Source organism: Sturnus vulgaris, chromosome 2 (genome assembly GCF_052056855.1).
Source record: "Sturnus vulgaris isolate bStuVul1 chromosome 2, bStuVul1.hap1, whole genome shotgun sequence".
In the NCBI taxonomy this organism is placed as follows: domain Eukaryota; kingdom Metazoa; phylum Chordata; class Aves; order Passeriformes; family Sturnidae; genus Sturnus; species Sturnus vulgaris.
The window spans coordinates 49,373,328-49,400,624 of NC_142244.1; the positions used below are offsets into that span (position 1 = coordinate 49,373,328).

General features: G+C 36.5%; 1 protein-coding gene across 1 annotated transcript in view; it reads right to left on the bottom strand.

Moving 5' to 3' along the window:
• MIPEP (mitochondrial intermediate peptidase) overlaps window positions 1-27,297 on the bottom strand; it is a 65,205-nt gene that overhangs the window by 12,766 nt on the left and 25,142 nt on the right. Inside the window, exons 11-16 of the mRNA XM_014879673.2 lie at window positions 24,850-25,003; window positions 23,832-23,909; window positions 22,649-22,853; window positions 19,781-19,890; window positions 14,066-14,140; window positions 8,860-8,979 (exon numbers count right to left, since the gene is read on the bottom strand). Coding sequence (XP_014735159.1) covers window positions 8,860-8,979; window positions 14,066-14,140; window positions 19,781-19,890; window positions 22,649-22,853; window positions 23,832-23,909; window positions 24,850-25,003 — 742 coding nt within the window. The remainder of the gene's footprint in view (window positions 1-8,859; window positions 8,980-14,065; window positions 14,141-19,780; window positions 19,891-22,648; window positions 22,854-23,831; window positions 23,910-24,849; window positions 25,004-27,297) is intronic.

A 27,297-nucleotide genomic window follows, 5' to 3' on the forward strand; every position in this document is an offset into this window, starting at 1 on the left:
TCCTAATGCCCTTGAATTTAGCTATCAGCAGGGGTGGAAAACTCCTGAGAGTGAAGGGGAAGCTGCAGCTGCAGGCTCTGGCTGCTTGGAGCCAGGAGAGAAGGGTGATTAGCATGGGAACCAGCACAGGCTATTTCCCTCTGCTGAGGCCAAGGTTTATCAGTGCCACTGGAAATCCAGGACAACGCTGCTCTGCCATGCAGACAAGCACACTTCAGCCAGTGCTTTGAAGACATCCTCGACTCATTCTCACTCGAAGAAATGGTTTGATGAGTATCAGAGTGCAGAGTTTGGGCACTGTTTGTATCAGTAGCTACCTTTGGGGAAAAGCTGGAGCACTCCCTGACTGCAGAAACAACTCTCTCCATAGGTATGCAGCAGCTTGCTCGGTCAACTTACATGCTGGATTTTTGACCTCAACCCCTCTAAATTTTCAAGAATTACATCATCATTCTTCTGGAATTTCACAATAATAATAAAATGCAATCAAGAACCACTTTCTTTCCTGCAGTTTCTAATCTTGCTTAGAATAACAGAAAATTAATTTCAAGAAGCCTCATCTCATGCTGAGCCTCTAACTTGTTTAATATCAATACTCCAGTTTTCCAGTGCTGTGCATTTCTGTGTTAGGAATAGAGAGAACACAAAGTAAACCAAACCAGAGACACCGCTGACATTTCAGAAAGTGCGTCAAGCAAGAGATTAAGATTTCAATTTATAACACTTCCTTCTTTTTATTATAAAATGATAAATAAATCCAGCAGGGCAGGAAATGTAAATATTTTTGCAGTTGTTTACACTAAGGAAGAGGAAAGGAATTTAACATGCAATTAACCACTTAGGTGATTCCAGATATGTACCATATGGTCTTTGAATTGCTTAAAGAAAAATCTTTCATTTTTTATTTATAAACTATTCATGAATTTGAGCTGCTTATAACAAAAAAATTTAGAACTATTTACTCTATACCCTCTTCTCTCCAGAAAGGGACTGAGGGAAGGGGATGTGGGTGATAATAACACTGACATAAAAAATCTGTATGTATGATTTGCATTGCTTCACAGTCTTTAAAAGACACAGAGATATGAAAATGGATTCTTTATTTTGTCCTTTAAGTGATCTTATTTGGACAAGTTAAGAGACAGTGGTACTTGTAAACATTATATAACTCGTCTTTAAAGTAAAATATAAGAAATTTGCGAACATACAATTTTCAAGCAAATCCTTCATGTCGTACCATGCCATAGTACACAGATATCCATACACATTCAATACCTCCTCTTCAATTACAATTAGTAATGTCTATTATTGCCTAAGCTTTAAATTCATAAGCCTGAGATAAGTAGAACCAGGTCACTGTTTCCTTTGGGTATAGACTTGCACTGGAGCCCAAATTTTTTATACTACTTTTCCAATTAAATGTAATTTTAAATATTGACACATTATTTTAAAATAAACATCATGAATGCTGCTTAAGATAAGCCCTTACAAAAACCAAAAAATACCTTAAGCAGCTTGGTAACTCAAAATATATTTGCAAGTACAGCTTAATCAAGTAAAGTATCTGAACCAACACTGGAAGATGAAATCACTGTTTTTACAGTACTGTTTATTTACTATCTTCTACTAGAGTTATTCTAGAAACCGATTTAAGGGATCGTGCCTCTAATACTTCATCTGCCACAAGTGCAGTGTGGATTTAAAGAAATTACATTCACCCCACCTCAGTCACCTTCTATGATGCAAGGATGCTAATACTTCTCTGTGTTATTCTTTTCTGCTTTCACTTTTCATAGAAAGGACATTCTCTCATTGCACCTGAAGAGAATTTAAGAATTTAATTTCCGATTCTCTAGGCTGTGTTCATGGCAATGATGTATTCAGTTTTATCTATCATTGTTAAACACAGCTTCAATACCGCAGTCTCAGAGGGAAAAAAGGACACATGAGCCACAAAAACAGAACTGTATCAAATCAGACGAAGCTACCTGTGTTTTCATATATATGTACAATATATCTAAATATATTCAAAATGTTAACAGGAGATGAATGAAATTACTTGCACTATTCCTTAAAATGGTCTACCCCATGGTAAATATGGTAAATACTATCACTAAAGTATGTTTGAGTTTCATGGGGCTAACACTTAGAAAAAGAATTTCCTTAAAAGTGCTTCATATCTTATGATATCTGTAAACACTCTACTGCTGTAGATAGTTGCCCAGTGAATAGTGTCATATAATCACTGCAAAAAAAAGTCTTCACAGTATTTGCTATCAGTATTTTCTTTATCATTAAATGAACTTAACTCCACAAAGATAGAAACCTAAACAAACCTTGAAAGGGGACTTTAAGAGCTTTTGAAAGTCCCAGCACCTACTGTAATATTGACCTCAGCAGGGCACCAGTCTTTTTGAAATGGCTTTTAGCTATTAATTATTTATAGAACTATCACACTTCCCCAGAGTTCACTGTGCACTCCTTTATTAATCTTTTCCTCAGACTCAGACTCTTCAACTTGATTTTATAGTATACTTTTAAGAAGGCTCATATGAAAACTAATCCAGCGACTTACACTCTGTGTAAACAACTTTAGTTTCCAACATGGCAAGGTAAAAAATTACCTTGAAGGGGTTACACAAACTTCAAGAGGTTAAGTAATAACACATGACTTCATCTCTTTTCAAAACCCAAAAAAGTGCAATATGAGCAATATCAGTACCTCTCAAGTAACTGCAGAGGGAGAAAAAGTGGAAAAGCCATCCTCTATGAAGGTTCTCTGGGTTTACTATGAAACTTATGTCTCTGTGATCTACAACAGTGGTTTCTTTAAAACTGCCTATAAGAGATTCAAGACATACTGGGTGTCTGCTTCCCTCTTTAACAAGTGAGGGAAAATTAACAATACTTTAAAAGATTAGATACTACCCATAGTCACATTTGCTATAAATTGTATCATTTTTCCCCTCCTACTATTTGCTCATTAATAAGAAACAAATAATCACAGCCTCAATTCCAAAGAATTTTTTCATAAAGTTTTTCCATACCATTCATGTGTGCGCATAAATTTCTCTCTAAAAACAGCTAAATACTGTATTTCCTTAACTTTCCTCATAGTTCATGTTTCCAATCTGGAAACATCCCTGGTGATGTCCACTTAAAACGTTCCTGTCTGAAACTAAGCTTTCAGCTGCTTTGTTAGCATGTTTTCTGTGTGTTGACTCAGACACAAATCTACAGTTTGGTTGTATAATTATGATTTGGAAGTGTTGGAAAGCTTGCTAAGCATAGAGTTATGCTATCAACTACTTATATCCTGTTTCCAAGATCAATAAATGTCTTAGGAAGAAAGTGGATTTTTTCCACCTTAGGCAATTCTTAACAAAACTAGGGTTATTTTGCTCACTTGATTGTTCTCAAGGTACTTATGAGCTGCTTAATAATTGCTTCTACTACTTGTTGAGTGACAAAGTCTGAACAATTAGTCTACAGTTCCCAAGTTGTTCTCCCTTCAAGTCACTGACTGTTTTGACAAGTTTAAATATTCTGACAATCTGACTACATCTAATCTATTTATTCTCTCTATTTTATCCTGTAATCTCAGTACTGTTTCAATCTATCTCAAAAATTGCATGTATTACTTACCTAATCAAAATTCACTTATTGTTAAAAAATGCTAAGGCAGAATAGAATATCACTGCTTCCTCTGACGTTTATTGTTGTTCTTTCTCTCACTCTCCTCTTGCTTCTTGAGTAATTATGGAATTCTACTTGCAACTCAGCATTTCTAGCCTTTTTTGTTCTGAATTCTTGCATTCTTTTAGTAATTATCTCTAGTCATATAATAATTTCTACTTTTTATTATCTTAATAAAGTTTTAAAGGGCTTGGTCCTTTACTGCCAAATCTTTTTTGCATCAGGATGGTTTGTATCCTTGGTTCAGTCTCTTGGATAACTACATAATGTCTTTTGAATCATCATACTCAGCTATGTTCCAGTTCCAGCAAATATCTGGCAGCCTTCTTCTTTCTGATGCATTGTTTTTAATCGTTATTGCAGGGTTTGTTTTCTAAGATGCTTGAAATTTCCACAGTTTTACTTGTGGCTCAATAGAACTTACCCTGTACTCTGTTTTTTGCACTTTCATGTGGCCTTTACATTTCTAATAACCTGCCTTTCTCAGATAGTCAGATATACAGGCCTTTTCTCCCACTGAGTTCTTTTTAGCATCTTCCCGATTAGCACTATACATTTTATTCCTTCATCTGCCAACCAGAATTTTTTAAAAAGCTCTTTGCCAATAGCACCCATTCTACCTTTTAACTAGCTTTTTACATTTCCTTTAATCTGGTTTCCAGTTTTGCTTAGGTTCTAAGGTTACATCATAGCTTAGCCTAATAAACTTAAAATAAATTTTGGAGCGTTTTATACAGAATAAATATGAAGTGAAATTACAGTTTAAAATTTAATAGGCAGCCACTACTTAGCCTTCCTTACCAATAATTTAAAGATTTATGTTTACCACTTGAGTTAAGTTTTCAGAATTCAAAACCACTTTTACCATCAGAGGTTAAAGATTATCACGTATTTACTTTAAGCCAGCTTCCTCATTGCTTGCTCAGTCTATTTATTCCTTTTATATGCATTACTGATATTCACATGAAATTTTCTACAGAAAGAGAGTTATATATAACTTCACATTAGTAGTCACTCCAAAAACCTAACAAGACATCCTAAGACAACAGATGCCACAAGGACACAGATGGCAGATTCTATAACAAGATACTTCACCGAAACTGCCAGCCAGCCCTCAGTAGGCTGAGGAATAAGCCTGTTAAAACTATACTCTTGCACACAGGTTTTCTTCAACAACACAACAGGAGGCTTTGGCTCATGGCAACCATGTGTGATGCAAAAACAATTTTCTCTCTGTAGAGAAGCCAGTTCTGCCTATTGACATCAACTCCTCATCAGCTGACCAAACACCCATGCCTCTGCATGTTCCCTTTTAATGAAGAACTTGTGTTTTCAGCACCCATGACAAGCCACATCTTCCCATAGTGCCTGACAGCCTTCCTGAGCAAGCACTCCCAATGTTAGGTTGCATCTCATCCATTGATTTTCTTTGTCAGGAACATGACAGACACAGCCATAGCAAGTTAAGACAAGGACCTAGGTGGAGCCTTCCAAGGTCAGGATCCCTGTCTGGGCAGAGTCCTCCCAGCTGCAGGAAGAAGACAGACTAACAACCACATTGGTGATACACCATTTTCATACACATCTTTGCTCTAGGGTATCTCTCACAATACCTGCCTTGTCTTCTGTTGGCAAACTTGGCTAGCTAACATTTTTGGTCTCACAGGTATTTTGGTCTTTCCAAACACTAGCAACCATAAGCCATGCTGCCAAAGAAACTTGCACTCTGGACAAAACTATATAACCATAATTAAACCTGTAACCTGATGCACGCTTTAGGGCACCAGTAAAGGTGGTCCTTCTGAAGTAATAAGTATTTTTAATATGTTAAAACAAAAAGGCACACAGCAAATTATTCAGTGTTCCAAAAAATATCAAAGGCACCCTACATACCAACATGTTGCCTCCTATCAAATGTAATTATATTGATGTGTGTGGGTTAATTCCATCGTTGCACGTTGTATTCAAGTACCACACAAGAAATTCAGCTGTTTCTGGAAGGAAAACCTACCAGAAGACCATGTAATTTTGAAAAATGCAAGAGACTATTTGGCAGTGATCTAAAAAAGAACCCAGATCCCTTGTGCCTCACTCTTCAAAACCTTTTCCTCACAGTCACAGTCAAACCACCTCCCACCAAAATTCCAGATTAGAAAAGGTTACTACAATGGGCAGACAATTAATATGCAAGTCCATAATTTTCTGAAAATAAGAACCAATAACTCAAACTACTTCACAAAGAAAATACAGGTATGATAATGTGGGCAGCTGGTGTTTATTGTACAACTACTTCATTATTGAAAGCTCTTTCCTGTAACTGCAGGAGGCTGCAAACTCCACTATCATTGCAGAGCCTGTTTACCCTGTGTCATTTTCTGTTACAATATTGAACCAAGCTCCCAGCAGGAGATAGGAATTATTATGCTTGGCGAAGGACTAACAATGGCATATCATTAAGGTTTGATGACTGTCTCAAAGGAGTTTTCAAGTCTGAACTTGGGGGACATGAGGGGACTAAGCAACAGATTATGGGGAGAAACTTTGATCATGTCTCGGATTGATCAAAGGGTCACCTGATACATTTTCAAAAGCTTCTCTGGGCATCCTGGGGACAAATGTAGAAGACACAAGGGGAGACACTCTAAAAGCAGACAGTATCATCAACTGCAAGGCAGGCCATAATAAATGAAAACTGACTTCACAAGAGATAAGAAATAAGCTATGATTTGAAGAAAAATTTGGAGCAAAAGCAAAGTACTGAATTCCCTACAGTGCACAGATTTTGACACAATGTACATTCAGGAAGAAAAGCTAGAGAAAGTATGGTCATTACTATTTTGTTTATCTTGCTTTCCTAGACGAATCAAAAGGAATACTAGTTGCTTTTTAAAGGTATCACAAGGACTCAAGAATCCAGCCTGTGCAAAACTGCTATTCATTTTCCAAATTCAGTAACACTAATCTCCTCTGGCAACAAAAACTGCCAGACACTACAAAAACAGGCAGATACATTTCCGTGCCCCCTGCCTGGCAACCATCAGCTTCTGGATTCAGTAACAGAGCAATCAAATCCCAGTGGAATTTCATCCTCCAGGAGCCAGCAGTAAACTCTGTATACTTTTGAGCAGATAAGCAGTGGCCAGCCAGAAACTGAGATTTGCATTATTCAGACAAACAAAGTCTAGTGAGGTGCTGTTTCTCTATGCTTCCCTCTGACTTCCTTTCTGCTTCACATGTGGCACCAGCTCCTGTGCCCGTCTGCATCAACACAGCCAATGCAAACACTGTTGTGTGCAATGCCTGCTGCCCCAGTGCCTGCAAAATCTGTTTGAATGGCAAATATAGACCTCAATAGGACTTAGATTGCACTGTCTCTCAATAGGGCTTTTTTTGCCCTATCCCTCCTACCGTTGGTATGTAACACATGATGCCTAGGCTTACCTTAAACAGGTACACCTCATAGGGGCAGCAGCATTTACTTACTAGGTGTAGTCTATATGCCTCATTTTGAAAGCACTGTAACAAAAAGACACATGCAAGTTGTCCTACTATCTGAGCTGCTGTCTTCTGAGAATGACAGAAATTTATCTGCTGAAGGCATATACTGTGGCTCTACTTCAGAGAAAAAGTCTGCACAGTAAGACTGAAGCCCAACCAATTACATTCACAGGATATTCACTAAATTTACTTGACTCTCAAGAGCAGAAAAGGGAACTAGGGATCATCAGGAAGAGATAATAATGGATGTTTGTAGCCCTGACAGACAATACTGCTACAGAAAAGTCACATTAATGCAGTGAAGATCTTCATTAAGGAAGAAATACTCTTTTCCAACACCACTAACTTAAGATATAGAAGCCTGATTTAACAATACATAACGGAATCTAAATGTATAGAGAACAGATAAATTCAAATAATTGAAGCACTTTGTTTTCTCTATAAGTACCTAGCCAAATAACAGACAAAAATAAAAATTGGTCCCTATTACTGTAATTAATGTCTAGCTCTGAAATCAAAAGAAAGGAAGAAATATATTCTGCTCACTTAAAAACCCCAACCTTTACTTTCAAGGCTTTTATTTTTTTAATCTGGACTACAAATTAAACATGTAAACATGTCTCAAGTTTGGAAGGAGGAACAGCAAAGGACAGCAAGATAAACTCCAGATATTAAATACTCTACAAAGTACTGTTATTCTAATGCAATTTTTCACAATGTTTTACTGAAATTTAAACTTACAGCTCTTGACACTAATTTTACATTCAATAAATATAAACATAGACTTTCTGACTATTCAGAAGTTCACAGTATATTTTGCTGGGATTAAGTTCTAGGCCAAAACTTGCTGTCCCACTTCAAAATGATCATAGTCTCACTACAAGATGTCAATCATAGTCTCACTACTCTTTTGGAGGTGTGAGCAGTGGCAGTACAGTTTTGACAAGGAAATGTATCTCCCAACACCGTTCTCAAAGAAGGAAAGACACATTTTGCTAAGGAGAAAAGTATATTTTTGGAGAAGAAAAAGGATTTGGGTATTCTGACCAGTGTCAAACAGTGACTGGGGGAGCCAGGCTCCAGGCAGGAATTCAGCTTCACACAGACCAGGAAATCCCATGACTGATGTCTATGCAAACTACACCTTTGGCTGTCACATGAAGCACAGAACAAAAGCAAGTCATGATGAAGAAAATCAGATAGCTCAGTAGAACTCCAGGCTTTTACACGTTCAGAAATACATGAAAGGATAAATGCCACGACGAAGGTCACAGGAATACAATGACAAAAACACACTTCCCTTTCCTGCTTCACACTTTCTCTCACGCCGGCGTCATACAAACACCAATGTGCAGCACAGTGTTTTGCTGCCTTTTATAAGCAGCCTTTGAAAAGCTTGAATAAACCCTCTCTCCGATATATTGTTTCCAGTGCTTTCTTTACTAAGAAAATAAAGGCAAGGTAATGAAGTTCATCATTAAAAGACTACACTTATACAAAAACATCCCTTCTCTCTGGGCAAAGTGAGTGAAAGAAAACTCTTTCAATATAACAATACAGCAGTAAACACGTAAGTGTGCAGGGCAAAGGTCAGGGAGAGGAAGGGGTATTAGTATGCTATTAAAAAAAAGGTGCAGTTTATACAGTTACTCTGTTGCAACTCACTGTATTGGGTACATATGGCAGTCCATAAACTTTCTCCTGTGTTTCCTTTAAAATTTCTGTGGTTGACTTTTTTAGAGGGTGTTTACCATGGTAGATTTGGTCCAAGACAGCATAAAATACCTGAAGAGAGAAAATACATTGGTCTTCAGCATATATTATTGGCATATGAAAACCAAAAAAGACACAAACAAAAGAACGTGAGAGATGGTGTAGGGAGAGTGAATAGTTTAAATACATATAGCTTGGAAATCTTCTATCATCAGTATAACACACTAATGTTATACAATGAGAAAACCAGGTTTTTGAAGTACAACAACCACCACCATCATGACCTTTCATAAATCCATGTTTATGTCAGCACATTGGGAGTACTACATTGTCTGCATTTTTCAAATAAATTAACATCTGTCCCTAAGGCCCTCCAGCAATTCCCCTTTTCAAGAAAAGTATTTTTAAAGAGATTTAATTAAAACTCCCTATTTTTAAGTTATTTATTTAAAAGTTATTTAAGTGGACACTGCAAAATAAGCTATTTCAAGATGTGCACATGCAGCCAATGAGAACACTTCACTCTTGCAGGGTTAAGTTATGGCTTAGGCAGTGAACATAAGAATTATGTTAAGAATATTACAGAATCAATGAGCTTGGAAAAGACCTCCAAGATTATCAAGTCCAACATTTGACCTAAAAGCACCATGCCCACTACACAGAGCTGCTGATGCTACCGAGTTTCTGCTAGAGCCCTGCAACAGTGTAGTACTAAGGCAGATTTTTCCTTTATTTTAGCTCTCACCACCAGAGCAATAAATTGCTGAAGTTTAAGCTTAGCTCAAAGCACATTGCACCAGGAGGGTATTTTTCCAGACGTACAAGCTGCTCCATAAAAATTTTTATGCATGTGAACTACAGCAGAACACAGGTTCTGACCAAACTACTGAGGTGTTTGGAGAGCAGGAAAGTGGCACCATTAAAAAGACCTTCCAAGCAAAGATAGCAAAGCAGAGTCTCTGGCACAGTAACAAAAATCATGAAATAGGCATGGATAGAAGACATGATCGCAGCCCTTTTTTTTTAGTATGAAGATTTCCTATTTTGTGTGCAAGGAAGACAGAGGACACCCACTGCTGTGCAACACAAGATATTTTTGAGAAGGTTGACTGATCCAGATGTTTAAGGAAAGAGATCAGGTCATCCTGTAGTAGGCACATTTCACAGGAAAGTCGACAATAAGGAGTCTCAAAAAGCTCTTTTGCAAGGAACGAAGCAAATAATTTGGCTAGAGATTCAGGCCCACTCATACTCCCAGCATGCAATACCATCTCCAATGACATAAACACATTGTTCCAGGAACTATAACCATGAAATTTTATGGAGAAAAAGCGGTTTGGATGTTTCATGTCATCTAAATAACACAACCCCCTGAACCTCTGAAAAGATTCTTTATTATGAAATTTTAGTATAAACCAATGTGAACTCTTTAATAATTTATCTGAATTGTGCATCTTTTTATTTGTTCTGTATACGTGTAGTTTCTCCAAAACTGTGACTGTTTCTAAAGAAGTATATTCCTCCTGTTTGAACAAGCTGTCTTCTAACATACAGAATTCTGATAAACCCTTTGACAGTGTCTCTTGACAAATAACAAATGTGCACATGGATTTTTTTCCAAGAAAAACTGAGGGTTATAAGAAGGGGACTGAATAAACCATGACTTGCAGGAACTACTCCTAGATTACCTGCTTGCTTCCTGCATGTCTAATGAGGAGAAGAGAAATCTGTAAGACTTCACTTGCACAATCCCCCATTAATGACATTGCAAGTTTCGTGTCCCAGGTAGCAACGCTGAACAAGACACGTAAGCACTCAACACTGTCCATCTACAAACACAGAGCAGGCAGCAAGCATCTGCTCCAACGAAAAATATAAAGAGAAACCTACACTACAAAAACTACAAAGCTTTTTTACTCTTATTTATCTACGAAGAAAAAGAGGCTTTACAATGGCTTTGCATTCCTAGTCACTAGAATCCCATTCTTTTTTTTTTTTTTTTTTTTAACACAGTTTAACAAAAGCTGCAGGTTTATGGTAGCAAGGGTGACTGAGAGTATGATCCACAGTAAATACCATGAATAGACCTGAAAATTACCTGAGGTAATAGTCCTAAAAAGCTCGCTTTCTCCTGTCACCTTAGACCTTTTTAACTCTGCAATAGTCATTTCACATTAACTTCCCCTCTCCTCTCTACAAAACCCAAATCAAACACGAGGAACTTCAGCATCTGACAATAGATTTTAGCATCAAGCTTCAGCACAGCCTTGATCCTCTTTTTTCTATCTCCCATCTTTGTTTGGACCAGTCTGCAGTTGCTCTTCAGTGTTCCTCACAAGATGGGGGAACTGCATCTGCACTGCAGGGGACCTTCTCTAAAGTGAAATTTGGAGTGATGTGTTTTGTGGTCAAGGAGCAAAAGCTCAACTCACAGCTAGGAAGTGGGGAAATGTCAACTGAAGGCCAGTTCTATGTTCTGCCTCAATAACAATGTGGTGACAGGGAAATGAGTCACTGAAGTCAGCTATAAGCTCTCCCTTGATCCTGGCACATGTACAGTGTGGGAAGAAAGCTATGAGCCAGGCCACCTGGACAGCACAGTTAAAAAAACCATCCCTGAAAATAAACTTGGATGAACTTTATACCCATATGCATTTCCATCTACAAACCACAGCTCTGTGTGTTTACACAGGCCTTTGAAATGGGAAAGGGAAACACATCCCAGGACCACAGGATTTTAGGTGATACTGCTGAGGAGCAAGCTAATATTTAATATCAAGCAGTAGATAGAAGATTTCTAATTTCAGTAAAACACATTTCTCAAAAGACTTCAAAATATAAAAACACCATCAAAAAATTATGTATCTTTATACTATCTCCTTTGCACTTTGCACTTACATTGGTATTTATTAGTTTCATTTGATTCTAATCCTTTCTAGCTCCTTGTCTGCTTAACAGCATTAATATGCACACACTTAAGCATTTTCCAGTGAAGTTACTACTGACTGAAAGACTCTGGGATTCAATCTGCCTGACAAAAGCCTTAGGAGAAGACATCTAGACTCTCCTGTCTTTCCTTCTGACTAACTGATTACATGACCTAGAAGAAAATTCAGAGGTATGACAGTTATGAAAAAGCAGAAATATTTCTTACTTTCACGTGCCAATAGACTTATTTTCTGAACAGACCACAGAAGAACCTCTAGGTGTTTTCCACACTGCTGGAACATTTGTCAGCCTTTTTTCTTCTTTTAAAGGTCAAATATAGCTAACATAGCATGTAGCCATCAATATAGAATAAGTCTTTGCAAAGTGTGAAGGAATGGTATGAGAATCATCATGCACAGTTTTTTCAGGCATATAGCTAGCAGCACGTATATACTTTGGCATCTGCAAATTAAAATATATTTTGCTTCAATTAATTATTATACTTTTAAATCTGCATGTGTAACATGCACTTCTAAAGTGGAATGCATTAGCTTTATATTTGCCATTTAGTCAACCTCTCTGGGACTTTTTCTCTGAATTATTCAACAGAACAGTTCTGCCAATCTGTCTCTTTGAAATGAGCGCACACTTGTGCAGATTTTACACCTAGCATCTCCAAAAACATAGTGCTGAAAGTAGGAAATTAATAATACTATTCAGTATGTCACTGTGGTCATTTGGCACAGGTTGAAACTATTTGAACTTAATTTACACAAGCATAATTTGATGGCAAGCAGCCTGCTAAATCACTGCATCACTGAGCATCAGTCAATCATTAGGCACCCACAGGAACTTGGGCCACCAGAAGTGGGTGTTTTTGAGCCATGGGGTGTGGAGTGACTCCCAGACAGATTCTAAAGAGCAGGAGCAGCTGAGGCCCAACAGCAGCAGGGGCACTGCACAGCCCCAGCACAAGCAACTGATGCAATGACTTCTCCTTTTGGAACACTCACTCCTGCACCACAGAACAAGGAGGCCATGTCACTTGTGAATATATTTGTGACGTATACTGCTTGATGTCCAAGCCTGTTTAGCCTCCACAATGCCAACTTGGTCTCAAACCTTGACAAGATCATAGCAAATACATATAAAAAGCTGAAAGAAATCTGTCAGATTGATACTGACATAGACAGCTGTTATGGACAGAGACACCAGAAAAGAATGGGTGCATGTGAAAGGACTTGATCAATACTTTGGGGTTATTAAACTGTACGGGTGTTGTACCCTCATGAATTAAGGTCCATGATTAAGAAATCACAGTATAAATTTTATTTCAATCCACTTTTTTTCCCAATAAAAACCTCCTGTATTATTTATATTCTTGCCCACGTTCTTTCTGGATTATCAGACATCTTTATGAGAATCTTTCAAAGCCAGCACTGTGCATTTCAAAATCAGAGCTGCAGAGATGGTGCAGTTATATTTTCATGTCACTGAGGTATAGCCACAGGTAGCACCTGTCCAGGTAGCACTGGCTGCTGACAGCCAGCACTGCACTGAAAGCACAGTTCAAAAGCCCATTAAGTTTAACCAATGAAAAATACATATATACACTGAAAACAGTGATCAGTCTGGCTTTGATTAATGTAAACGACATGTATACAACTTACAGTTCCACACTCCAGATTTCTGATTAAAGTCTTCTATGTAACTGCACAGAAAAAACTGCAAATATTTAAGTTTCTCTTTCAGATCAACTTCAGTTAGCCAGCCTAACTCATGTTTGTAGACAGGGTTGTGATCGTACGACACTTGTCAAAGGAAGAGATACCAAAGATCTGTGCATTTGTTTCTTTCCACATCTCAGTAACTAACCTTCACTAAGGTACTAGCAGAGTTATCTCACCTAAACATCAGGTTAATTGTAGAAGGAAAAACTATATGCTTCAGGCTTAAGACAAAACAAAGGAGAAAACAAAATCACACAGCGAAACCCTGTAGCACATTAAATGCAGCCAAATGCTTACTGTAAAAAAGCTTGGCTGGATGCTAATGCTACTGCACATGTCTGAGAACTGCTGTTGCAGTTCTGAAAAAGGCCAAATACCATTTTAGATAGAAGTCTAATTTCTTTTTCTTCCTTTGAAGAATAGCATCACTGATTATTTACAGAAGTGACTGATCAATCACACATATCCACATAAAATAAAGGTTTATGAATAACACATACCTGCAGTTGCATATCAGCTGCAGCACACACCTTTTTGGACTCACACAGTCTTGACACCATGTTTTTTGGTAGTGGCTTGAAAAAAAAAAATCAAATCACATTTAGACTTACTGTTTATTTGTAAATTGTGTTTAAATAGCTAATTACTAGAAAAGATTGAAGATACAAAAAAAAACCCTAGTGGTAATAAAACATATTTGAAGTGCTTTGCATTGAGGAAGGAAATATTTGCTGAACAAAGCATTAAATGGCCAATTAAGATAGCATTAATCCACATAGCAATAGAGAAATCACTGTGTGAAATCTATAAACTGATTCCATATTCCCTTATATGCCTGTTAAAAATGTTATTACTATTTTTAGACATAAAGAACAGACTGGGCAGTTAAAGCCCTCCCACATCATATAACTCATAATACTGAGTTTAATAATACTGGGTTTTCATAAGTTCGACTGAGACAGCATCAGGCCTTCTGCCCTAACCCACATAAAAATATTTAGCTGTACTGACAGTAAATATCTACCCTTTGAAAATTTTAACAAAGTTAAATTTATTCCACATCTATGGCAATAAAATTATCCACGCCACCACAGACTGAAAAATCAGAAACACTTTTTAAGTCATTAAACAAACTTTTTGACTTTCCATCCAGATGTCTGCAAATACATCCAAAGACTTTTTAATGCCAGATTTTTAAGAACGTCTGTTTGTGAATGCTTGACCTTACACTTCTTCCACTACTTGCTGAAGCTTTTCAATAGATGCTTTTCCTAACAAGCATTTCTTTTTTTTTCCCTAGCACCTTCCTTAGCCAAACAAATGAAATATGGTTAAAGTAACTGCATTCTTTCTAAAATATTAAGAAAGGTACTACAAGCTGTACAATGTTATAGAGATGCTAGGTGTTAAACTCGACTCTAAAATCATACCAATGCTTTTATAATACGTTGAAGCATTAAAGAAATAATCCAAGAAAGTCTACAGATATGGCAGAGCCATATATTTAGATTCTCTGTAAATTATATGAATTCAAGACAAACAATACTCATAGAATAAAAATCCAGCTCTAGAGAAGTTACACCTAAATGAAGAAAATTTAATCAATTGACTCTAGAATCTCAAAGCTGAAGGAGGTAAGAGAAATTCTCTGGTTGCACTGCAGCTTTATGCAGTACTTGCTAAGGCTTGCAACCTCTTCTCCAAGTCAGAAATTATCTAGGTCAAGCATGGTATAGAACCAGAGAATTTAATAAGGCACAAAGTAAAGTAGAAAAATGTTACAATTGGCTAAAGTATTTTGGATGGACAATTATTCTCCCTGCTCTATGAATGTCTCTATCTCATCCTCTTACACCAGTACAGCACATCCTTCAATGCCCTTTCAGCTTGGAACTAAAGTACATCTGAGTTTGCAATAACATGGTTTCAACGAGGAAACCTATAGAATTTTTAACAGATTTTGTTAAGCACAAAACCTATCAGCAAGTTTTAGCAGTTTTTCGGAGGCTTTTTTTTCTAGTGAACTAGTACAACATGGATTTAAACCAAACTGATTTCTTCTAGGGGCATCTGTATATAGGATACAGCAAAGTATGAGAAAACTGGATGGAAATTCGTAAACTGTAATTTGTCAGTGTTAACGACCAGAACAACCAAAAGCTTAGCAACCGCAAACATGTATGTTTTACAGAGTTATCTTTTAAGAGTGTTAAAGACAAGAGCTCTCCTACCAGTAAGATCAAACCAACTCTTTCAACACAATGGTTTTTCAATTTTATATTTCTTCTATATTAAATGATGGCAAGAGGAAGTTCTAGACACCAAGTAAAATTTTCACCAGAAGTCTCCAAGAAAATTCTGTTAACAATTTTTGTAGCCATATGAACGACAATCAAACAATGTCAATCTACTGTGCATTGAAGAGCAATCTCTACTGTTTGAGCAGACAAAAATCAACAAGAAAGTACAAGTCATTCTTATGACTACCTACACCTGTTGACAAAAAGTAAAAGGAGGAAAAAACATTTATATGTTTCTTAAATCTATCAGTACTACTAACCTGGCTCAAAGGTTGTGTTGTGATCATAATTTACAAGCTAAGCAGAATTTGGCATCAGAAAAGCACTGCCAAAATTAGATTAAATTGAAAGAATTTAAATGTATAATGAAATCACTTATTTTTCCCAAAACACCTTTGAGATCTTAATACTTCAGATTTCAGGGAAGCAAAATTTGACTCCAGAGGGTTTTTCAAAGATCACAACTCCACTCCACGGTATGTTTCTGTGAATGTCATCAACATAGATACACTGAAGTCTTGAAGTGGAGCATGTACTGTTTCAGGCAATGGAAACTATTGCTCCTTGCTCCATTACAATCTCACAAAGCCACTTAATAAGCAGCTGAATGAATTTTAAAAAAAGCATCAGCATTCTTACTTCACTTCTCCTGAAAGATGAACTCTCTGATAAAACCAAATTGAGACTATCATCTCCCTTCTAAAAGAAAGACTTCACAGAGCTTTGGCTAAAACTATGTCATCGAATAACCATTCAATTTTTAAAATGTAAATACTAATGCTTTACTTTGAGGTCCACTTTTCTAGCTTTCTCCATTAAGTAACTTTAAGATCTTGGAATTAATTTTTCAGCATCTTTTTCATGGTGGCTAAAAGAGCAGAATTCCCTGTGCCTCAAAGCATGCTTAATTCCTTAACATTGTGTAGTAACTGCAACACATTACAACTGTTTACTATCTGTGGGCTTATTCTTATAATCGTGCTAATACAATACTGTCTTTGTAATTTCTTTGTAAATGAACTCAGTTCAGATTTGAACAGCTGAAACACTGGCCTTTGTTCAAGAGAGCCTCCAAAGATGCACAAGCTTAAAGTCATTTAGCTCAGACCTATCACATATCTCTGCATTTCACAAATGAAATTAAACAATCACAGTGATACAGAATGGCACCCATACACCAGATTGTCTGCTTAAGCACTGTAATGCCCTCATTTTGATATGGCTTGGCTTCATGAGTTTACCCGACTAATCCAATTTTGGTAACTAATTATTATAGTCTTCTCTATTTATTCATTTTATCTCAAGGACTTTTTTTGGTTTGACTCATCTTTCAGATGAAAGGAAAACTAGGCTTGCTATTTTATTGAAACAAATAGATTTGTACTGGCCAGCTTTTTCAACTAAGTTCAAAAGAATTGCTCCTTTTGATAGAAGGGCTTGTAAGCTTTGTCACTCCTCAACATTCAACAGCATAGCCTTTCAAAAGGGACAGAAGGCAGAGACAAGCCTTCTATAAACTTCAAGATATTTTGGACTTGAACCTCATGATCTACGTCTGAATGAACTCTCATCTTTGAAAGTCTTCCCATCAATTTCTTTTTCTGCCATGCTACTGAAATACAAATTTCAACAGTGCACACGTTTTAATAATCAAAACACCTCTTTGCCTTCCTCTTCCCACAAGCATTAGCACTGATTGTAAGTGCAGATCCTCAAAGATGAGTCCTTCTACAACTGACTTTTATAGCAATGGCTAATACGAGATTATACTGACAAGTTTTTCTGATGCAATTATGTTCAGTAGGAATATTAAAAACCACACCACCTGATTATATGGAAAAAATAGACTGTAGATGCAGCAACACAAAAGAAGGTACTTTGGCAAATTATCTGCATTGCCTCCAACACAAACTGAGCCAGTAGCAAGTCCTCTTTCTGCCAACATCCAGCAGAGCTCTGTTGGTATAGTTGTTGCAGAAAAGCTCCTTCTAGCACAGAAAAGCTCAGTCTCTTAATTCATGAGAAGAAAATTAATGGAAGCTCTCATACAGAAGAATATATTGATAAAATGGTTTCACAATTTTCACATTTTAACTTTTTCATCCACCTTTCTTAGTTCCCCTTGAAAAGGGGGACTCTTTTTTTTTTTTCTAAATAAATCAAAAACTGGAGAAACAAAGAAAAAACTCATTTCCGATTTGCACAACAAAAGAACTAATCAGGGAACATGCGGAGAAAGTAATCCCCAAAAAGATCTTTGTGAAGTAGAAAATGTGAGATGGGATTTTCAAGTTAAAGTACTTCATAACATATATTCAACAGAAAAGATAACTTCAATTTATTTGTATTTAAGTTACAAACATAGAAATGTCATATTAGATTCTTAAAATCAGTTTAGATGAACAAACACAAGCAAAAGCAGATTTATATATGTTGGATAATAGCTGAAAAATGCAATCTAAAATTTTAAAAAAGCAATTGAAAGGAAGCCATCTAAAGCTCTCAAGAGCCATAGAGCAGTTTCAGGCTCTTCTTCTCATCTTTCAGCATAATCCATTCTTGCCTCCTTCAAGACTGGATTTCTACATCAAACCTCTCAATTGCTCTCTGAAAGGGGAAGATTTCACCACCAATAAACAGAAGTAGTTTATGGAAATGCCAAATGGGACACAGTGTCTGGTTCTTAGCTTTTGCACTGAAACTAAACATGGTTTAGATTTGTTAAGTCATTTTGAAAATACAAAGCCATAAATAACATTCTACAAATCTCTTTCAGATGTTTTAGTGAAGCTCATATGCAATCAGATTAACTCCATGCTGTTTAAACACTACATGAACTTTATAGAGAACATCAGAAAGCACTGTTTCTGTATGTGGATTCAAACAGATAAATGATCAACGCTCCTGAACTGAGTTTAACTCCCAGATTTCAAAGAGACCTTTCTTAGCACAATCAATTCTGCAGAAACGATTGCTCTGTTGCAAAAAAAAAAAAAAAATAAAAAAAAAATTACATAGCAAATTTCTCAGATAGTATCTATTAAAATAGAAGTTAAGCAACATATTTTCCTAACTGTTCAATGCAAGCAAACATAATTCTACTTCCATAATACTGAAATACACTAAATGCTTAGTATTGGCTAAAATGCCCCATTGAAGTACTGGAGCTACACAATTTAGGAGGAATTTTTGAAATGTCAGAATAAATATAAATCATTTTCTATTGCCATGTCTTAAAGTGACCAGCAAAAGTCACCTTGTTCCAAAGAGCACTGTTTTCCAAATACCTCACAGAAAGAAGATTCTTGCAATAGACTGATAAAGAATACTTTCATGTAAGAACAGCATCAGAATTTTAATGCAGAAAATCACAACTGACAAAATCTAACTAATCCTAATACAATCCTAAACAGAGCAATATGTTTTTCATCACAAAAATATTTCAATCACTGCCCTACATTGTGCTAAAAAGGGAAATTTCGAAACACTTTGCAGATCATTTCCATATACATCCATGATTGGCCACCTGAGCTTTATTTTAAGATAGACTTTAGAGTGTTCAATGATAAATCCTATTTTTGTCATAACTTACCTGTAATTATATTAAACTATTCCAAACAACTTGATTCACACGGAAGTTGTTCAACTACTACTACATCTCGTAGTAAAAAAAGGCTGAAAGTTTTAAATATTTAATTGGAACCTTAGATACAAGAACCTAGTATTCTTCCACAGATTACATTTATCTTTTTTGCACTGATAATATTACCATTTTTTCTGAATAACTGAAATTGTACTACTAAAACAATTTTATCCATTGTTTATTTCTATGTTAAACATTATTAATCAAAAACACATGTAAATATGATTATTTTCCTACATAAATTTATTCATATTTTACATATTTTTCCCTACCTGTCCTGTTTTATAATGCCTTGCAAACTGGTTAACCACTCGATAGTCATTTGCAAAGTACTCCATCAGAATTGAGGGAACTTCAGCAAAATCAGTAGCACATCTGGTTCCTAGAGGTAGAATAATTGTATGTATTAGCATTTGCTATTTCCACTAACACAAATAGTTAACTCTTCCCAAAAGGTTTTGCAACTTTCAGTTTGGACTTTTGGTGAACTTTTAATGTTCTTTCATTTTTTAAGTCAATATTTTATTTCCATTATTGTACATACTGCCAGAAAAGCTTCATTATGATCCTACACATTTTACTACAAATCACAAAGTAAAACAAAATATTTGAACAGCTGGGTGAGGCACCTTATAAAGCTCTGGATCACACCCTTTTTAAGCTAAACCAGACTGTAGCCAAACTGGCCCTACGTGAAGCACCAAATCTATTTAAGTGTCCTAAACCTAAATTAAACTACAATGTAAATAAAACTCTGCCTTAATCCCATTCACAGTTACAAGTCTTAGCTTCCATCTGTTTGCTGAGCTTACTTATGCTTTATATTAATCTTGCTTTATAATACCAAGTCGTTCATTCAAGGAACACTCTTGAAAACTGAAGACATGTTCTATGTAAGTGCAATGTGGTAATATCTTAGCTGTTACTATTTTCAAAAAGCACTTTCCCAAAAGCCTTATTTATTCTAATCTTTATCAGCATTTTACCCAATGGAAGTTATTAAAAAGTATAACACATTGCTAAATCAAAGCTGAATTTCTGATTTGTGTATTAAAGTTAGCAATGTAAAAGTTGTTGCTTTCATAGTGGACCCACTGGGTCATCACCTCTATCCCTGTCTGCCAGAGACAATGTCAATATTCAGAATTAAACTTAAATCCTAGTATGTTTTTACTATTTTTTGAATCAATCCTTTGACCTCTACAAACCTTTCACTAATTTTTAATCATAACTTATAACCTGTTTACACTCAATGATTTAGACCGTTACTGCTTTTGAATATAAATAGCATTTATGACACTGGTTTTTACCTACTAAATTGAAACTATATTCTCTCTGAGCCATCATTATCCAAAGGCAAGATAAAGTCTAAGAAACTATCCATTCTGATTCTTCTCTGTACCGACTGCAGTTTGAATTCACCTTCAGACTAGACACACAAAACGAACATGCCCAAACATTGCATGAGATTTCACCAGTACCTTTACCATTCTAACACCTGCTGCTGTTAGATACATCTCTGATGTAATTTCAAATCACATTGGACCTTTTTACACACACATTAGCTATATACACTTCTGCATTGACACATAAAACTGATTGTGTTTGTCCATCAGTGCTGAAAAATCCATTTGACAGCAAACATTCTCCTTACATTCTGAAAATGCATGATCTGCACTGTGTAGTTCTGAATTAAAGAAAAGTAAAGCAAGAGAGAGCAGGAAAGATGTCAAATTACGCAGCTCATCTCAACTAGAATGTCAAATTTTTTGTTCTCACAACAGCCTGTAGTCATCTTGTTTCCATCCTTGTGTTCTGTGAGAGCAGACAGTCCCTAACAGACATCCCTATGACAACCCCTTTGATTATTACACATTCCAAATCCATTAAAAAAGGATTCTCTGCAGAAACACCACCACTGACCTCCAACTTCCAATGCTGCTTTTGCAATGCTAGATCTGGAGTGAAATCCTCTGGGATGCAGGACTGCCTGCAGCTAAGGCAACACAGAAACCATATACAGGGACTTCTGGAAAGTCTGAGCCTCAAAATAAGCCATTTCCTGTCCCTTCAAGAGATTGACTTGCAGACACTCATGATTCAGCACAAGAGGAGAACTTGCACCAAAACAGCTATTTTGGGCATATAAGTATTCCTGTAGCTCAAGATGAGCAAGGCTACATGAGTGGAAGGAGTGGGGGAGAGTCCTTAGCTGTCAAAAAGACTATACAGAGCTTATACTGAAGGAATTTTGCAGTGTTCATCTGTTTTAACAATGTCCACCAGTGACCTACTTATAAAACAGTTCAGTCAATTTTGATTTTAAATGCACAACTTCAAAAAAGAGTATTTTGCCACTGGGTGGAAAGGTACATATTGATAAAAGATTAACTGTACCATGGACACCCCTTCGTATCACTAGCATAAAAATGGTAAAAAATGTTAAAAAAATAATTCTTCAGACAAGGGAGTTACAATCTCATCTGTTTGGTTGTTTGGTGTTTTGGGTTTTTTTTAGTATGTAAATGCCTACTATACCTGAGATTTCCAGCACACTATTACAGAAAAGAATACACCAAGTTGTCCACAGGTAAAAAAAAGTAGCATGCCAAGGAGCCTTAGCCAGCATGGGTCTTTGACCTGTCTGCCACAACTGCAGAAAGTTATTGAAGCCAGAGACCTGCCAGAGAATACCCTCACTACCCTTTGCAAGACTTAATTCACTAATTATCCTTCATTCATTTCCCAACCCAGATTCATTGCAGTCTTACACTAAGTACTACGTATTTCCCAACTATTCCAATAATTATGAACTCCACGTAAGACAAACTTGTAAGAGTGGATGCCACCAATAAAATAAAGATCAACATTACATAAAGAAGAGATACAAACATCTAATTCTTATTAGAAAAAGAATATTCAATTGTTGTTTGGTTGAGTTTTACGTAATAGCTAAGGATCTGAAAATGTATTCTCAAATCATCAAGGGTATAGAACTATTAACATGACAACCATTTTTGGTTCTTACTCTTTTTATTCTTTTGTTTTCTTCTGTCTATTTTTATTTTTTAATCTACTCCTTTCTTCTGGAAATTAAACATTTGACTCAAACAAAAAAATCACTATTATAACTTTCTTACCAGTGACATGTTGGTACCGAGTTCTTCCCAGCATAGAATGCATAGCATGTCCCATTTCATGAAAAAGATTTTCCATCATGCCAGGACTTAGTAATGTCGGTGTACCCCTTGCTGAATTGGGAAGGCTCAGCATAAGAACAACTACAGGTAGCTGGTACTCTCCATTTTCCTTTAGTCTGCCTCCTCGAACCGTAAAGTGACAGTCCTTTTCAAGGAAAAAAGCAAACATAGACAGCCAATGTCATTATATCAATGATATTAAATCAATGATTAAATTAAACTGTTAAATCAAATCTGAACATATACTCAGTTACACAAGCAGCATTCAATGATCATTAACAGTGTTGTTCAATAGCAGCACTGTTTCTCCATCCTTATTATATGCTTCAAATTCATAAGGAAATTACTTTATTCCGTAAAGGAAAGCCTGCGTTACTTTTAGAAAATAAAATTATTTCTTTATGTTTTAGAATTATCAAAACCATTCAAATTTTCTAACAGGTATCACTAGTGCCAAGAAATTTACTGATGTGTCAAATCCATAATGTGCAGATCAAGTTCTCTCCTCAGCCTTCATGGTAACTTCTTTAAAAAATATACTACACAGCACTCTAGTATATTGCAAAATACAAAAAAATAAGGAGTTATATATTAAACTAATGCAGATTTAAAGTCTGCCACTCATCACCTCACTAAAGTTGGAAATTTGCAGATGCTTCTACTGAGTGAAGTGTCTACTGTACTGTATCCTATTGAAAATGGTACTAGGTAGTGACAGCCACAACATCTACAGCAGAACCATCTACAGTTTTAAGGAGAATTTCGAATAAAAATTAGTTGAGTGTAAAGATTAGAAATGTCAGATTGTTTCTACTTGTAAACAGCAGGCCAGAAAATAAGTGTTTAAATATCTACCATTTCTCTAAATAGAGTTCCATGACATTTCATAATGCCTGTTACTCTGTACCACAAACAGTCTGAGTTCAGTCTATTGGGTGATGTTTTTTTTAAATGAAAGTTTGCTCTAAAAAATATTTTACCTAAACCCACACATGAAGTTACAGACATTCTCTGTTTAAATTTATTTTAAAATGAGGCAAGTTTTACTAAATTTATACTGAATGTAAATGGCACTGATGCTACAGTCATAAAACCCAAGCTGAAGTCAGATCATAAATGTTACCTGATGTGGTTTATCAGGTCGCTGGAAGAAGTCACAATAGATGTATCCTAGCAAACCTTCAGTTTCGTGAACAACAGCCTGAAGAAAAAAAAGAGTATCATTTCCATAGCGAAAGCACTGATAACATGTAAATTGAAGACATAATATTCAAATCCGAAGACTTATAATGAATAAATAACAAACAAACTGGAAATAATTAATATAAAATCTGTTTGTAATTTTAATTTTAAAAAATATGTACAAAATTCACTTCTTGTATCCCAAACTACAGACATTTCTGCATTTCACTCAAAACTAGCTAATCACAGATTAGTATTAAAAGTACTTTCTGTATTCAAAAAGCACTGTCTGTAGCCCCCAAGTGACAAACAGAAGCTGATTTATCATGGAAATAAAAACAGAAAGAGTAAGGAGTAACTATAAAGTGACCCACAGTATATAAGAACAGAAGCTCTTGCTAGAGGCTGAGGATAAAAGAGCAGTGGAGATATGGCAGTGAATAAATGTAGGAAGACAACAGGGGAACTTGGGAACCCGATGAATAAGTTACTGCCCAAGTTTTATTTCCACCCTCCCCTAAAAAGAGGGCAGAAAAATAAAAGTAAATTAAAAATCAATCTCAAAGTAAAGATGACTTACAGAGTGAAAAAAAATGAGGCAAAGACACCTGTCTGCTAGGACATACACCTACAGCATTCTATTCATCTACAAACTGAAACTAAAGAAACTAACAGGACTCATTCAGAAAGGCGCAATAATAATCCCCAAACACAGAAACTGCTTCTGATTCAGGCATCCTTGACACAGAGCTACTGTTAAGGCCATAAAACACCAAACATCCAAAAGGCATTTAAAGAGATGATAATGCTCTTGAGGTCTAACTCCAACTAAAATTAGATAACTAGTTTGTGCTTTTGATAGGTATCCAAGTAGTTTTTTTAAAAGTTTGATTCATAGCTCACAGGAACACACTTTCTTGTTTTTCTTCCCTTTGTTCCCAGCATCTGAAAGCACTTACCAACTTTCGAACATCTTCAGACCAAATCTCTCCTCTCTTTGTCTGTTCAGCATAGAGAGAGATCCCTAGGAGCTGACTGAATAAAGAGTTCAAACCTTCCATGCATGCCCCAAGAGAGAAAAATGGACAGTACAAGCCAGGATCAATGTTGTACCTAAGGGAATACAAGAATCCCAAAACAGTCAGTCAGCAAAGCTACATAAACTACGGTACTCACCTTCAAGCTACAGGATGTCACAAATACACCAGCTCAACCCAAAGGCCCTCAGTGAGCATGTTTGGCTTTATTTTTCAAATAGTGAAATCAAGTTACAGGCACAGTGCTTTGCAGTACCTCAATTTTCCTTATATTCAAATCTGGATACCAAATTCAACAGATGTTAGTTAACTATGATTTTCAGAAATGTGGTGAACATGTAGCCCAAACAGACCATGGCAACATGATGGGTGGCCAAGTAGTGGCTTTTGATACTCAAGAGGTCACTGGCACTCAAGTGCCTTTCCCAAGACTTCATCGTGTGACTGATCAGAAAAACAAGCTGGCTTTGGCTGTGGTGTAAGCCAAATCCTCAGCTAGGGCAGGAAACCAACTGGTAAGCACTGCTGACTCTGCAGTGTTGCCTTTCACTGCAGCAACAGAAACACCAAGTAGACACAATCACCTCCCACACGAAAATCACACCTCAAGCTCTAGGGACTCTCTTGAACCATATAGAAAAAAATCTTACAGCTGTGAGCCACCTGAATTTTCTAGTATTTCTAGTATCTAGTGACATGGATTTCAAACATGGTCAACATAGCTTCCTGAGCCTAACCTCCACCAACTATCTTCAAGATTCTGTAGCACAGAAGACACTCATAAAAAATGAGAATGAACAAAAAATTTAAAAAGTAGTTCAGAGATGCACTCTGTAAAAGGGTTTACACTCCCTAAGACTCTGACCCTAAAAAGTGACCACGCTACCGGTGTATCAAACAAACAAATGCTTTGCAAAATTACACCTTTCACAAGCTGATCAGCACCACACAACGCTTTTGAGACAACAGCAAAAATCAGAACTGGAATCTGTTTGTAGTTGTGTGTGCACCCCAAACGGCAAAAAATACTCTTGCCTCATTTCACAAACAAAGCCCAAGTGTTATTTTATACCATTTTCTAGGGTCTCAGAGTATAAGACTGTTTAACTCTAGACAATCACAGTCACTGAAATTTAAACATGCATCAGCTAGACTACAATAGCTGGACACCAAAGATGAGAACCACGCTGGCTGATCAAAAGGCTTAGTTGCAGACCAGCTGTGAAAGAACCCACACACCAACCCTTCCTTCCTTCCCATTCCCACAGAGAAGACCTGAAAAAGAAGCTCACTGGGGATACTTCATTTGCCAAAGTGCTGTTTACAACTGCAGCTCTGATTCACTGAGTTGTGAGGCACAGCAGGGTGGGGTTACTCCTCTAAGCCACGATACTGTGAGGTACAAGATTTTGCTTATTTTCACAAATGCAAGAAGCTAAAGCCAATGTATTCCATTATATTTTAAACTACACTAGAACATAGAAAATAAAGCAGATTTTGCCTCTACCATACTACCACACTTTTTCAAGAACTTCACATTTAAATTCACACACCATACTCTTCCATATGCACGTTTTCCTTCTTACTCAAAAAGTCATTACATCCAAGGAAATAAGCATTATATAAATCCCTTTAGATCATGTTAGATAAAAAGATTGAAAGCAAGTCTCTAAAAGAAAGCAGAAGAGATGAGTAAATTTTCATATAAGCCATAGAAATTTGGAGTACAAAGGACACTGATTGACACACAGAGATCCCCTTCCACCTCCAATTACAGAATTACAGAGTATGTGTTGAATATCCTCAGAATTTTAAAGTCAGTAATTCCTAAGAATTGCAATGCTTTCAGTAGTGTTGCTTTCAGTCAAGCTTTAGCAGGCAAATCTCAGATGTCTCCACACTGCTATAGAATCGCCCAGTGATCGACTTCTACCCAGACTGTTAGCAGAAAATCTGATACACACCACTAAGTGCTTCAGACCTCCTGACTCTGCTCTGAAGCTCTCCCTGCATACAGACTACAAGATCTGTTAAAATGACCCCTCTTTTGGCAGCAAATCATAACAACCTCCATAATAATTTAGAACTGGTTTTTGTCATCTCACTTTAAAATCTTGTAATATCATCCTACATGACACTATGAATAGTAAACTGACATTTTCATTTGCAATTCAAAGAATTGCTTCTTTAACTAATATCTGGCTACAAAAGTACTGTCTCAATACACACCACGGACAAGCTCAAGTGGTTTCATTGCACAAGGGCTCTTTGCAGGGCTTTTTTGCTGAGTGCATTTCAATCAATCCTGCCAAAGCTGCACTTATGTGCAAACCCTGAACACTCTCCTCCCCCCTAGACACCCAGTATCAT